This window comes from Pleurodeles waltl, chromosome 11, assembly GCF_031143425.1.
Source record: "Pleurodeles waltl isolate 20211129_DDA chromosome 11, aPleWal1.hap1.20221129, whole genome shotgun sequence".
Lineage (NCBI taxonomy): Eukaryota > Metazoa > Chordata > Amphibia > Caudata > Salamandridae > Pleurodeles > Pleurodeles waltl.
Window position 1 is genome coordinate 703,355,564 of NC_090450.1, and position 14,542 is coordinate 703,370,105.

A 14,542-nucleotide genomic window follows, 5' to 3' on the forward strand; every position below is an offset into this window, starting at 1 on the left:
GCGAGGGGGTGGGGTGCTTTTTCACTATCCATCTCCAGCTCCATTGACCACGGTTGCCAGTCTTAGGGCCTGGGTTTCAGTTCTGGATGGTCTGGAGCAGAAAGCCCCACGGTCTCCCTGGGAAAGGATTCAGTCTTCCAACTGGAAGGAAGCTTTTCGGGCACAGTTAGAAGGCAGAAATGTGTTAAGAAGAACCGACAACTTAGTAGCAAGGTGCTATTTGAACCATCAAGGGAGGACGAAGACGGAGGACTGATCCTCTCAAACACTTGACATCTAAGATATTTGTTTGAGCGGAAGCTCATCCACTGGCATTGAGTGCAGTGTACATCAAGGGAGTGTTTAATTTTTCGGCAGGCAGTCTGAGTTGCAACTTACTATCCTCAGTGATGTACCACTTTTCTACAATTTAATCAAGTATCAAACCCCGTGATTGGACCTGTTTTCCTCCCTGGACAATGAAATGTGTCCAAAATTGTGCACCCAGGAGTTGTCTCCTCAGGCCTTGACAGTCGATGCCATGTCAGTCCCATGGCCTCAGTGGTGGCTTTATGCTTTTTCTACCATTCCCCTCCTGCCAAGTGCTCTGCAGAAGATTGAAGTGGAGGGTGTCAAAGTGATCGTAGTAGCCCCGTACTGGCTTGGTTCCCTTTCCTTGACCATGTCCAAAAGGGGTTCTTTCACCTACAGGTCAGCCCACCCTGACTGCGATTCCCACAACAGCTGACTTTCTCTCAGTACCACCTTCTCAATCTAACAGCCTGGTTGTTCAGTGGTTAGGACCGAAAGGTTTAGGTTGTTCTGAAAAAGTGGTTCTCAAAATCCAGTCTTCAAGGAGAGGTTCTACCCTACTCTCGTACAAGAAACATTGGCTTTTTTTTTGCTAAATAGTGTGAGGATAAATCTGCAAGTCCTATTGATGTTGATCACCAGGAAATTCAGCATATGAAAATATTGGTTCTACTATAATCTCTTCAGCAATAAAGAAACTGTTGAATGAAGTAAATCTGGCCCACATTCAAATGGTGGTGCAACTTCTTACCTGGTAAATCCTCGTGATTTTAGAACTGGGACCAGGAGGACTCCATGTGGAGTATGAATCAATCACTTATTGGTTATCTTCATTAGCCAGATTAGGAATCCTCCTCGCCCCCGTCCATTTGCTCCCCTCCGTGCTGTTGTTGCATCTCCATTGTTTTATAAACTTTGTAAATTGATGGGGGAAGGTTTGGAGGGAAGGACTATTTATGCCTTTAGGGAATAGATATAGAAACAAGGTGTTTGTGACCCTATGTCTCTTTAAAAATATTCATTTTGGCATTGTGAGCATGTGAATGGACTGTCGAAGAGCCAGGATTCCTCCTTGAATTTAGGCCAAGGACAAGGATGATTCCTAATCTGGGTAATTAACATTACCGATACCTCATTGATTTTAGGCCTAGGAAAAGAGGGATTCCTATTCTGGGTAATTAAGATTAACGGTAAGTAAGTGGTTCATTATAGGGTGTTGTGTCGCTGGGCTGGATATCCATGGCTCCTGCTTCATAGGCTTCCTTTCTAAGGAAATCCAGACCTTTTCTGTTACCTGTGGAATCAGTGAACAGTTTCTGCTGTGGCCCTAGAAAGTTATACTTAGATCTGTCACCATCGGTTGACCTCTCCTGCATCTGGACGGGCACAGAGGTAAAAGCACATGTTTGCCCTTTGCTGAAACTTATTTCAGGCTTATTATCGTTGCTCACAGGATGGATCTCTGTAAGTGGCATCAAGGGGCATAGTATTATGTGCGCATATTTTACTTTGTACACTGAAGATGAATGGTTAGGTTTCATTATAGGTCGTGTCTCTGAAACAATGAAAGGATTGAGTCAGAAACAATCACCTGACAGGGAATACTCCAAGTATATTTTTTCCTTGCATCTGACTGAATCAATTCGAGCTCTTTCATCTTTTAATATACACCAAACTGTCATAAAAGCGCCCTATTTCTAAGCGCTTTGTATTTTTTCAAACACTAACAAGTTCTAATCACTGCTAGTGAAGAGTGCTTTTAAAAGTACCATTGCTACTTGTCGTCCGTCAAGTAATCATTGGAGAGAAGCTACAAGTCCTATGTAAAAGTGGGTTTAAATGTTATTGTGTTTTAGGAAATGCTGCTTGTCCGGTGTGCATTAAAATGCTCAAAATTCCTCTTTCTCCAAAAATTGTTGGAAAACACCCCGCCCGTGGATTAACTGAAAATTATCCTAAATCTTAATAAATACTAGGGGGCATGATTACAAGCCCCTAGCGCCACCTTGCGCCGCCCTAGCTTCATTTTCTTTTACACTAAGGCGGCATTAAGGAGGCCTTTCTCCAGCGCCTTATTTACAAAGTGGTGCGAAGCGTGCATTGCACAACTTTGTAAACCCTTACGCCACATTATGCCTGTGCCAGGCATAATGTATGCAAGGGGGGCGTTCCAACGCAGGGAGGCCCGAAAAAATGGGGCAGTGAAATTTACAACATTTCACTGCACCATTTTTTCCCGTCATTTTTAATGACTGCTCAGAGCAGGCGTTAAAATGATGCACCAATTTTAATCAATGGGCCTCCCTGTGCTTTGCTGCACTAGTGTCAAAATTTTTGACGTTAGTGCAGCAAAACGCCACAATAGCATCAAAAATTGTGACGCTGTTGTCCTAACGACCGCCATGGTGCACCCTATTGTAAATATGGCGCAACCATGGTGTCGTTAGGTGGGGCATGGGTGACGCAAGAAATGTGCTGCATTAGGACCGATGCGCCACTTTCCTGTAAATATGCCCCTAGGTGTCCAAAATGTTTCGCCAGGGAGTATTCTCAACCCAGTTTCACATTTTTCTTTAAATACTCTCCAAATTTGATCAGTGACTGTCACAGTATGCTTTAAAAATGCAACCTTTGTTATAAATGCTGGAAAGTGTTTTGGAAGGTTGCGAGGATAGGGCCAGCATTGGTTTGTTTTTTTACCCGGGTCCCACTAGTTGTGTGGTTAGGTGTAAAGTCAACAGGAAAGGAAGCGGATGTTATCACCTTTCCTCAATTGTAGAACCCCACAACAAAATACAGCAACTTTAAAGTCTAATTAGAAGGCAGCTAAGGATCAAATACAGTGAGATAACAGAAACAACCTGAAATAGTTTTGCCTTGATATGGAAAGTAAATAAAACATGTACTGCAATTATAGATATACACATCAGTTAAGGTGTTGTTTTTAAAATAAAAATACAGCACTATATTATTCCTGAAATATGCAAGACGTGATGGGTGGAATAATGGTAATAATTCTGATTTAGGAAGCTATTTTGTGTCACACTTATGTTTTTTTCCAAAGCAACTTAACATATATTTACCCTTGAGATATATTTACCGTTGCCTTCTGCACCCACTGTACTCTCAACCCTTACTGAAAGCTTTGCATAAAGCGAAGGACATTGACTCGAGTTATTTAGTGCCCAGAAAAGAGTTAGCAAGTCAAAGTATGTATTATTTCCAATTTTGTTTAGTAGTGTTACTCAGTTTTTCATTTAAAAAATAAATAAATCAGCAGCAAAAAGTGGACCTATGTGGCTGTTGCAGCGTTTCCACTACTACACAGTGCTTCAAGCATGCAACGAGTCAGTCACACTTTACTGGCTCTGATGAGTCCACATAGCTCCCTCTTCCCATGCTAGAAGTCCCATGGCAGACCTTCATGGAGCACGGAAAGGGAAGACATCAGAGCAGTCAGTGTTCTGCAGCCTGATGCCCCACCGGCTGCTGAAAGTAGGATGGGGGGTGCACAGGACAGGTTTAGAATTCATACGGCCTTAGATCCGTATTGCTTTATGAAGCTCTCATGACACCATAACCAACCACGAGGCAGTGTGTTTTATAAACCATAGCTTAAGAACATGCTATATATTATTCTTTTTTATACTGTATGAAACAGACAAACGCATAATGAAAACCGGATTGCATAATACTGGTATAATTAGTCACATACTATAATATTTTGCAACCTTCTCATTTGTTGAAATCTGTCATTTACAATAAAATGTAATTTCTGTGAATTATGGAAAGGAAATAATTCATAAATACTATGCTATTCCCCTGCAAGATGGGGTTTAAATTTATTTCTCAACGACCTTATAATTAGGATTCAAAACTATCAAGCAGTGGTTTCCACCCTTTGTGGTTAGCTGTGCTATCATAGCCCCTCAGACAGTTACATATCATGCACTTTAGACATACACTTCAGCCAAAACATCCCTGCCTGTGGAAATCTGACAGTGCTAACCAGCAAGCACAGAGGATAGCTGCCCTGCTGCTAATCCCCACTGGGCAAGGCCTGCAGCTGTTCCAGGATGGCCCTGGGCAGAGGGTATGTCCAATGGTATCATCAAATAAACCCTAATGGTATGTATTCTTTTGTTTCTCAGTCATGTCAACATTGTAGAAATGTTGTCTGTATCTAATACACTTTGTTGATTGTTGCCTGTTACCTGGTGCCTCTTCATTGCCCACTCCTCCTTCAATATCACTTTAGTCAGCAACTTTTCGCCATCAAAGGTCACAATAATACAAACATGTAACATTAAGTTTAAGAAAGAGAGAGTAAATACATTTTTAAAGCAATAAAATAACATTAGATGTGACCACAGATATGGTGGTCTGCTGACCCCAGCAGGTCGCCATCTCCGTGATGACATCTAATCGTAGTGAGTTGCAATTTGTAATCAACCTCTTAAACATTGATGAGGCAAGTCTGTTTATGACCAACTATCATTACGAATTTTGGAATTACCTTCCACCTTTAAGCACTAAAATTCAAATTCTGCTTTTGTGTAGAATTTTGTCTCTCACTGTTCTGGATATGTGTGATTAACAATTAAACAAAAAGTAGAGCATTGGTTAAAAAGCTCACTTGTGGTGATAACTTGAATAAGGTTAATGAACAGTGTACACACTGTGCGGATTGCCTGAGACACCTTTGTGAAAGGAGGGAGAAGTGATACTTGGATAAGGTAAAGGAGGGATGTTACTGGGGGTTATGGGAGCTAGATGTCCATAGCCAGTTGCAGATCTCATTCCCTTGCAATCTGTTCTCAGGAACTTGTGGGTATTTAGCCCCTTAGCCTAGTGAAGACCTCCTCCTGCCCAACTTTCCTCATTGTGACGATGTCTTTGGGAGCAATATCTTTCACTATTTTAAAGTTGAACGCCTTACTTGTTTTCAGGGTCTTCTCATATGTATTCTAAATCGATATAATAGTTTGTTTCTTGTGTTGTCTTTTAGATGCTTGTTGTTACATCACTAGGCCTGTTAGATACTTTTGTTGCCTTTTTTCTGCTCAGTTACTATAAAGGTCACTACTCACCTGGTGGCAACAGGAAAGTGATCCTCCGGATGAAAGATCAGTTTTATTGCGTTCATTATAACAAATGCTCTCATGATCTCTTTTATCAGCCTTGATCGGCTTTCTTTGTGACATGGCAAAGCATCCAACATTTGGTAGATTTAATTGTTTTCTAAATTTCACATACGTGTCCATTATCTGCTAGAACCATTTGTTTCTGCTTAAGTTTGTTTCTTGCACAAGGAAAGACACAGATTTTTGAACTTCTTTCTGACAGTGAAGAATTCCTCCATGCAATTCAATCAATCAATTAGAATGTGTAAAGCGCAACTACTCATCCATAAAGGTCTGAAGGCGCTAAGGGGGTTTGTCATCTGAGCTTCAGTCGAAGGTTTTAACATCCTTCCTGAAGTGGGGTAGCGATGGTGACTGCCAGAAGTGCAGGGGAAGGGTGTTCCAGTTCTTTGCTGCTAGGTAGGTGAAGGATCTCCGACCAGCCGAGGTCTTCCATATGTGGGGTATGGTGGCTAGTGCTTGTTGAGCAGAGTGGAGAGGTCTGGTGGGGGAGTAGAAGGTGATGCTGTGGTTGAGGTAGGCAGGTCCTAGGTTGTGGAGGGCCTTGTAACTGTGGACGAGGAGCTTGAAGTTAATTCTCTTCTCGATAGGGAGCCAGTGGAGGTCTCATAGGTGATTAGAGATATGTTCGCAGCGGGGAATGTCCAGGATGAGTCTGGCAAAGGCATTTTGGATGTGCTGTAATTTCTTGAGGCTCTTCTGGGTGGTACTGGCGTAGAAGGTGTAGCCATAGTCGAGTCTGCTGGTAACCAGGGCAAGGGTTACAGTTTTGTGCAGTCCATTGGGATCTATTTGTAGATCTTCCGGAGAAGTTGGAGTGTGTCAAAGCAGGAGGATGTGACTGAGTTGACTTGGCGGGTCATGGTGAGCGATGAGCCCAGGATGACTCTGAGCTTGTGTGTATGGTTTGTTGGGGTGGGGGTGGTCCCGAGAGTCATTGGCCACCAGGAGTTGTCCCAGACTGATGTGTATGGTCCCAGGATAAGGACCTCGGTTTTGTAAGAGTTGAGCTCAAGGCAGCTGTCCTTCATCCAGGCAGCAACGGCTTCCATCCCGTTGTGGAAGTTCTTCCTGGGAGTAGTGGGGTTTTCAGTCAGTGAGATGATTAGCTGGGTATTGTTGGTGTAGGAGATGATGTTCAGTCCGTGGTCTCTGGTGATGGATGCGAACGGGGCCGTGTAGACATTGAAGAGTGTGGGGCTCAAGGAGGACCCCTGTGGAACTCTGCAGCTGATCTCCGTAGGTTCTGACAGGTAAGGCAGTAGTCTCCACTCTTTGTTTTCGGCCAGACAGGAAGGAGCGTATCCATTGTAGGACCTTTCCGCGGATGCCAGCTGTGTGGAGCCTGGAGCAGAGGGTGTGGTGTGAGACCATGTCGAAGGCAGCCGATAGGTCCAGTAGTATGAGGGCTGCTGCATGGCAGTGGTTGAGTGGATGTCATCTGTGGTGGTGAGGAGGGCGGTCTCTGTGCTGTGATTGCTCCTGAAGCCTGATTGAGAAGTGTCCAGGATGTTGTTATCCTCAATGTGCTTACGGAGCTGAGCATTGATGGCCTTTTCAATGACCTCGGCTGGGAAAGGCAGTAGAGAGATGGGGTGGTAATTCTTGAGGTCCAGGGGGTCCGTTGTGGGTTTCTTCAAGAGCGGGCAGATCTCAGTGTGCTTGCAGTCCTCTTGGGAAGTGACGGCCTCTATGTAACAGTTTAGGGTGTATTGGAGCTTGGGTGCAATTGATGTGTTGGCCTTGTTAAAAATATGGTGAGGACAGGGGTCCATAGGGGCTCCGGAGTGGATGCTGCTCATGATGGTGCAGGTCTTGTCTGTGGTGAGGGTGGTCCAGCAGTGTAGAGTCTGTGGTGGTTCGATGGGATAGATCTGGCGGATTGTTGGAGGGCTCGGAGGGTCTTGGGATCCGAAGCTGTTGTGTTTGTCTTTGATTTTCCAGTGGAAGAAGTTGGCTAGCCTGTTGTAGAGGTCTTGAGATGGAGGGATGCTTGCTGTTTATGATTGGGTGGTGGCAAACTCTGACCACGGCGAAGGACTGTTGGTGTTGTGAGCAGTGGTGCTGATGCGGTCCTACAAGGTGGCTTTCCTGGTGACTCTGATGAGGTGGTGGAGGTATTTGGTGACCGCTTTGGAAGCCTCTAAATCTTCCAGGGACTTGCTGTTCCTTTATCTTTTCCCTAGCCGTCTGCCGGTGCACCTGGAGTCCTGGAGTGCGGGGGAGAACCAGCTGGCCTTCTTGCGTTGGTGTTTGGCTGAGATCTTACGGAGAGGTGCTAGGGTGTTGGCACATTCAGAGATCCATTGGTGGAAATTCTGTGCCGAGATGTTAGTATCTGTGGTGAGGGGCGGGGAAGACTTGCTGAGGGTGTCGGAGAGCTGTTCCTCTGTGATCTGGCTCCATTTTCTGCTTGGGGATCGGAGCGTGTGGAAGTGAATGGTCAATGGGGTGTTGGTGAAATGGTCGGTCCAGTGAAGTGTGGAGGTGTTGTCGACTGTGATGTTGTTGTTGGTGGAAAAAATGGAGCAGAGCGTGTGTCCTGCGATGTGTGTTGGCGTGGTAACCAGTTGCTTCAGTCCTATTGTGGTGAGGTTGTCCAGCAGGGAAGCGGTGTTGGTGTTGTTGCTGCTGTCAATATGGCAGTTGAGGTCACCGAGGAGGAAGTAGGTCAAGGAGGCGAGTGCATGAGGAGAAATTATGTCAGCGATAGAGTCGCTGAAGGCTGGACAGGGGCCGGGTGGCCTGTAGATGAGGGTGCCATGGAAGACTGACTTGGGTATGGTGTGTATCTGGAAGATTTCATTCAGCTTTCTCACTTGCTTCTAGCCAATCCATTTATCTTGTATTTTTTTTTCAAATTAATTATTTTGGTTGGATTTTCATAATGTGATTCAAGGGGTGTTTGTTCTTTGTGGATCAGAAAGTCTGTGTTGGGACATTCAGTCTGTTATTTTCTTTATCTGTGTATGCTGTTGTCCTACTGTCTGCCACAGCTGTGTAGACTAATTTTGTGATGCAGTCGTCAGTTAGGTATTTGGTAAAAAACAAAAAATGTATTTTGGGCAGCTTGTCTCTGATTTTGCAGCATTGTAGCTCTGTTTATTTTAAATCAGCCTCTTTCCTTTAAGGAAAATATCAGCATTTTAAAAAGAAGTTTACTTTATTTGAATGCTATCACAGATATGGTGGTCTGCTGACCCCAGCAGGTCGCCATCTCCATGATGTCATCTAATCACAGTGAGTCGCAATTTGCAAACAACCTCTTAGATATTAATGCGGTAAGTCTGTTTATTACCAACTATCATTTGGAATTTTGGAAGCCGACCTACCAGTACATAGGTCGATTCACAATATTTCTTTCCATTCACAAAATGTCAGTCCGCAATATTTGACCACTTTTTGCAAATGAAAATGTCATACCTTTAGTCCTAAATTCTTTATTTCATAGATGCCTTGCACGCAGAAATCAATTGGTTTTTTGGCTTGTGTTTTTCACAACAGCAGGCTTTTTAAAAGATGTTAGTCCAGACTCAAAATGGCAGAGCTATTGGCTTTGCCAGTGCTCTGTGGCTATGATACTGCTCCATAGATTAACCGACGTAAAGTTCTCCCCAGCTCTTCCACCTGTGACTTCTGTGAGGCCACTGATCAACACTTATTGGCTGTACAGCCTGAATTTGCCCCTCATATATGTATGCAGTCACTCTGAATTAGGCAATTGGCCGGACTAGCTCCCCACCCCTAGGTCTTTTTGTTGGGAGATCCTTTAGTATAGTGTGCATGCATCTCACTCAACCTTCTAGAGAGAGTGCTTCAGTCCCCATGCTTGGCAGGATCTAACTTCCCTGATGTGCCTTCAGGTCACAGACACAACTTGCTCGGTATAATTAAAAGGTACCTTAGGGCACCAAGCATGCCATACCACAGCGTGCTTGGCGTTCTGTCAAGGACTGTTAAGGGCTTTGCCCTATAGTTCAAAGCTTCCTCGAGGATGTAGCGGAAAGAAGTGAGACACAGAGAATGCTGTGTCAAAGGTTGCTTAGGGTGAGTCAAAAAGCTTCGAGGTCGCTATAATCTCTGTTTCACACTTTAATTGCTAGTATAGAAGAAACAATTGCCTTGCCTGGCACACTGTGCCGCAGTATGCTTAGCATCTTAAAATAGTGCACTTAGGCCATTGTACCTGCTATGTCGTAGCTTCCTTAGCCTTGAAAAAGAACTATTAAGTTTCCGTGACTGCTATGTCTAAGGTCGCATAGCAATAAGCAAAGGTCAAAAATCCATTTGGAGGTGTGCATATTGTCACAGAATCTCATTGCCAAAATGTAGCGCTGGTTAGCTCTGTAAATGTATTAGCTGTGTACACAGGCAGACTGCTCCGTCCTAAAGCATGGAGTTTTCTGGCAGTGTAGTGACTCCAGAAACTATCTTTTTAGGGAATCTTCCAGCTGTCCGACGGCCCAGCCCCATTCTTACTTGCGCAGCCGTGGAACACCCAGACTACGGCCTCCACACACGGCTTTAGGTGGGCCTGGGCCCTCCGGGTCTTAGACCTGGTGGTAATCAAATACGGACATTGAGACGAGTCTCTACCGGACCCTGTATTCATGCCCTTAACCTTTGTGGCAAACCCACTGATCTAATTCTGAAAAATGAATATAAAAAACGTTACAGTAATCCACTTCAGCAGTTTTCCTCCTCTTTATATTTCACATGTTTTATTTAGTCGTGCATTCCCGGAGTGCTAACTATATCCAGGATGTTGTGTCTCACACAATGTAGTTTTTTTCATTTTTTTTAATTGAATGTGTACTTTATTTGCACAATTAACAGAAATCATTGCAATCACCACATAAAAAACGTTAGAGCGCTGTAAAACATCCGAATAAAAGTCCTATTTGTCTCTTATTATTGATAGAGCAAATAAACCGTACTGTCCTATTGAGCACCTAGTGGCATACTGTAATACATACGAGATGAACATGGAGGCACCTGCAGGTGCATTATACCAGCTCAGGGGGACCATGTGACAAACAAACATCCAGAAAGACGCTGAGTTGATTATCCGTATAAAAAGGGCTGTTAAAATATAATGTGTCCAGTCCAGGCACTGGGAAATAGAAGTTCAGTTGGAAGAAAGGCTGTGTCCATTACTCGTGTGACAGGAGCTGACAGTGTTTAAGTTTTTTTCATGTTTAAGTCATGCCCCTAATTGCAGAGAGCCTCCCTTTTTTTAGATCCCCCCACTTTTTTCATCCAGCTTAAAGCCCTGAGGCGCCACACAAAAAGTGAGGTGGGGTTTTACTCCAATATGTACTTCACTCTCTCCTGCTCTATTTTTCCCAATCTCACTTCTTTTTTTGCTTCTCTATTTCAGTGACAGACAAAAAGAGCGTGTTGCCCAATTTCTGACAGCAGAACACTTTGGCGGTGAAGACCCCTGGGGGCCGACCTCTTTCTTTGGCCTGGGATACAGTTCTTCAAGGATCCCGTGTTCTACTCTCTGGAGTCTTGGATACGACAGAAGGACATTATTGGCAAAGTTAGTTTCATATAAAGTAGTCGTGATCAGTAAATGGCTGGAAAAGATCTACAAATGAAACAACTCATGGCCACAACAGGATGTAAAAGGCCCAGAACAACAATGGTATAAAACAAAGTTACTGTGTAGTAGATATCAGCGCCTTCCTTAATGGTGAGGTATTTGCCCAGTACACAGGAAGACGCTACAACTCTTAATCAACAAACCTGACTAGAATTGTTTATGCTCCAAACAGTGATATTATTATGGGAGACAATAACAAAAAGGGACTCTTATGTTGTTGCCAGACCGAAGGCATATTGGATGCCTAGTATTGCTAAGTTCCATATCTTGGGAGGGCCTTGCAAGAAGGCACATTCTCTCCTGTTGCACAGTGGTGACAAAAGGACAGGCACATTGTGCAAACATTTACAAGCACAATTTCAGCTGGATCCAGGAACAGCCACAATGAAACAGATCCTGTCCATTTAGGCTACGAACTGGTCTCTCAAGTTCAAGACCACTGTTACTTCTGGCTGCAATTCAGAACTTCAGGAAGTGACAGCAGGTTCTGCTGAGTGGGGCTAGGCTTATTACTTGACAGCCTAACATGCATCTAAAACCTGGAGCACTCCAGGAGTAAATTATAAACAGGACTTCGGAGGACAGTATGTTGTTTTGAACTGTTGTGAGTCTTGGAGCATAAAACCTGTCAAAGTAATTACTATCGTGGTGACCCAGTTAAACCTCATTCGCATTTTATAGCTTTCAACAAAAATATGTCTTTAGGCTTCTGAGGACCACACAGGCCAGTGTCTGGAGGAGCACTGTTCCAACCTATTGCTGCTCAAAATACTAGTGCATCCAACAAATATGTCATGGGACACACTCACCATGACTTGGTTTGGTCAGTGGAATATAACAACATCTTTTTACTAGTCAGATATTGGCTGGAGAAACCTGCCACTCTTTTTTCTTAAATATTATGGTAGCTAAGGTTCAACATTTATGAAACATTCTTGATTACGTTCACCCTCAAAAATAGTGCCTTGCAAAGTGTACATTTTCAAAAACTATGTTCGGCAACCAAAAAATGATATTGGAGTGGAATGATTTATATGAGTCTTGATGACGCACCCTACAATCCCCTGCTGGTGGGGGAGATGGTGGAACCCAGCACCTCCGGATGATGGAAAAGTCTTCAGCTATTGGTCTCCACGGCTTGTGAAAAGAATGGCCATGCTCCACTTCTCCAGCTACCCCGGGCCATTGGCAGATCTACGTCCCACCTCGCCTCATCCAGTGGAGCTGGTGGCTACTTTGCTGGACAGAAAGAAGGACTACAGCATAGGGTTTAACCTTTCTGCCAGGGTCCCAGAGCACAATCTCTCCAACTTGCCAATGATGTTCTGTGATTTTGACATGGATCCCCAGGCTACCACGGTGATGGACTTGGACAAAGACTTTGTGGATGAAGACTACCTGGGTAATACCATCTCATTAGTTCTTCCGGTGGTGTACGCCCTTATCTGTGGCTGTGGCGTGCTGGCAAATGGCCTAGTCATCTCCATTCTGCTCACCTGCAAGCAGAAGCTGATCTCCGATGTGTACATCTTGAACTTGGCTGTGGCAGACCTCCTCTTCCTGGTCGGCATGCCATTCATCATCCATCAGCTGATCCAGGAGAAAGGCTGGATCTTTGGTGAATTCCTCTGCCGTGCAGTCACAGCCATTGACCTCAACAACCAGTTCACCAGTGTGGCCATCATCACAGTCCTGTGCATTGATAGGTAAGCTCATTGTGACCAGGTTACCGTAAACCATAAAATGTAAGACAATGCTTACACCGTTCTTAAAGCTTATGTCTTAGAAGCAATTGTCTTCCTGTAAGGGCTATGAAAGTTACATAGATCCAGCTTGTCTTATCCTCTAGATGTGCATGATTATCCGGGATAGCATGGGGTAACAGTTGCTGGGTCTCACTTCAGTAGGCCACGGGCTGTTTATGATGGGCCAAGTGCCTGATTTTTTTGCCTGTGAGAGAACATGTAAGCAGAATTTCTCCCAATTAATGCATGAACTTTAAATGGGATAGGTCGGAAACAGTGAGCAGGGGTTGCTTCTGTGTGTTTATTTCTTGTTCTGTCTTAAGTTTCATTAACTCGGAAAAATCCCAAGTTATAGGTTGAACTTTAGTCATGTCTCATCCAAAAAACAGACGCTCTGCAGATTTGACAGGATGTTCATAGATTAACTCATCCAAGGACAACATCGCACCAGTGGCGACCCGTCCTTTAGCGTGGAGGGGCCACGCCCCCCCACCTTTTGCCCCTCATGAAGAGTGTCTGTCAGGCTGAACAAAGGTCAGCCTGACAGATACTCTCCATGTTCAGCTCAGGCAGCCAGGAGCAGACATGCGTGATTTGCGCACACTCCTGGCTGCCTGAGCTGAACTTTGCCGTGCTGAGGAGGTCACAGCTCCTATGGGTGTGACCTCCTCGGCTCAGCAAAGATGCCTCAAGGCCCTCCCCTGGGTGACGATGAAAGCGTCACCAATTGACACTCTCCCTGGGCGCTTCAGTTTAAGCCCTGAAGTGTCCAGGGCGAGTGTCCATCAGTGACACTTCGTCACAGAGTGGGGTGGGGTCAGCAGTCTCACTGACCCCATCCCACTCTGTGACGAGGCTGGGACTGCTGCCTTCCCTCAGCCAATGAGGGAAGGCAGCAGTCCCAACCCTCTTGGGACCTGGAGGCTAAAGGTAAGTGTGTGTGTGTGTGTTTGTGTGTGATGTTTTAAATTGAATGTTTGGTGTGCGCGTGCATGTTTGAGTGTTATGAGTGTTGTTAATGGATGTGCGTGGGTGCATGTGTGTGTGAAAGAATGAGTGTGTGCGATCTTTTAAAATGAATGTTTGGTGCGTGCGTGCATGTTTGAATGGTATGAGTGTTGTTAATGGATGTGCGTGCGTGCATGTCTGTGTGTGAAAGAATGAGTGTGTATCTCGCCCGCCCCCCTCCCTCCTAAAGCTGCCGGCCGCCACTGCATCGCACCCAGGAACACTGAAATTAGCGGCATTGAGATCCGGATTATATTGCGTGGAGATCCATATTCTACTACATAGTTGACTTTGAGCCTGGTTTAGAGTTTGATAGATGGGGCTACTCCGCCACAAACGTGACAGATATCCCGTACGGCGTATTACCACTACAATATATCCTATGAACTTCGTAATACATCAGAAGGGATATCCGTGACGTTTATGATAGAGCAACCTGTCTGCCAAACTCTAAATCAGGCTCTTCATGTTTCAAATGAAAGGGTTATTAGGAAACTGATTATGATGGATATGTATGTGAGATAAGATCAGTATTGCAGCAATTTCATGTGCATTGTTACCTAGTTAAATGTGATAGATGAAAAGGGATATTCAAATATACAGCCAGCATATTAGGTTCTTTAAAAATATATATGCATGCAGCAGATGTTGTGGTATTGAACAACAATATTTTATAGGGTTAAATTAAGTTGGGTTGAGGTGCGGCTATCAAAAGCGTTGCAAAATAATAAACAGGAATAACTAAT

At 44.4% G+C, this 14,542-nt stretch overlaps 1 protein-coding gene across 1 annotated transcript in view; it reads left to right on the forward strand.

Annotated features, from left to right (window-relative positions):
- LOC138266666 (melanin-concentrating hormone receptor 1-like) overlaps nt 1-14,542 on the forward strand; it is a 196,863-nt gene that overhangs the window by 33,688 nt on the left and 148,633 nt on the right. The window contains exon 2 of the mRNA XM_069215471.1: nt 10,816-12,749. Within this exon, the coding sequence (XP_069071572.1) occupies nt 12,088-12,749 (662 nt within the window). The 5' untranslated portion in view covers nt 10,816-12,087. The remainder of the gene's footprint in view (nt 1-10,815; nt 12,750-14,542) is intronic.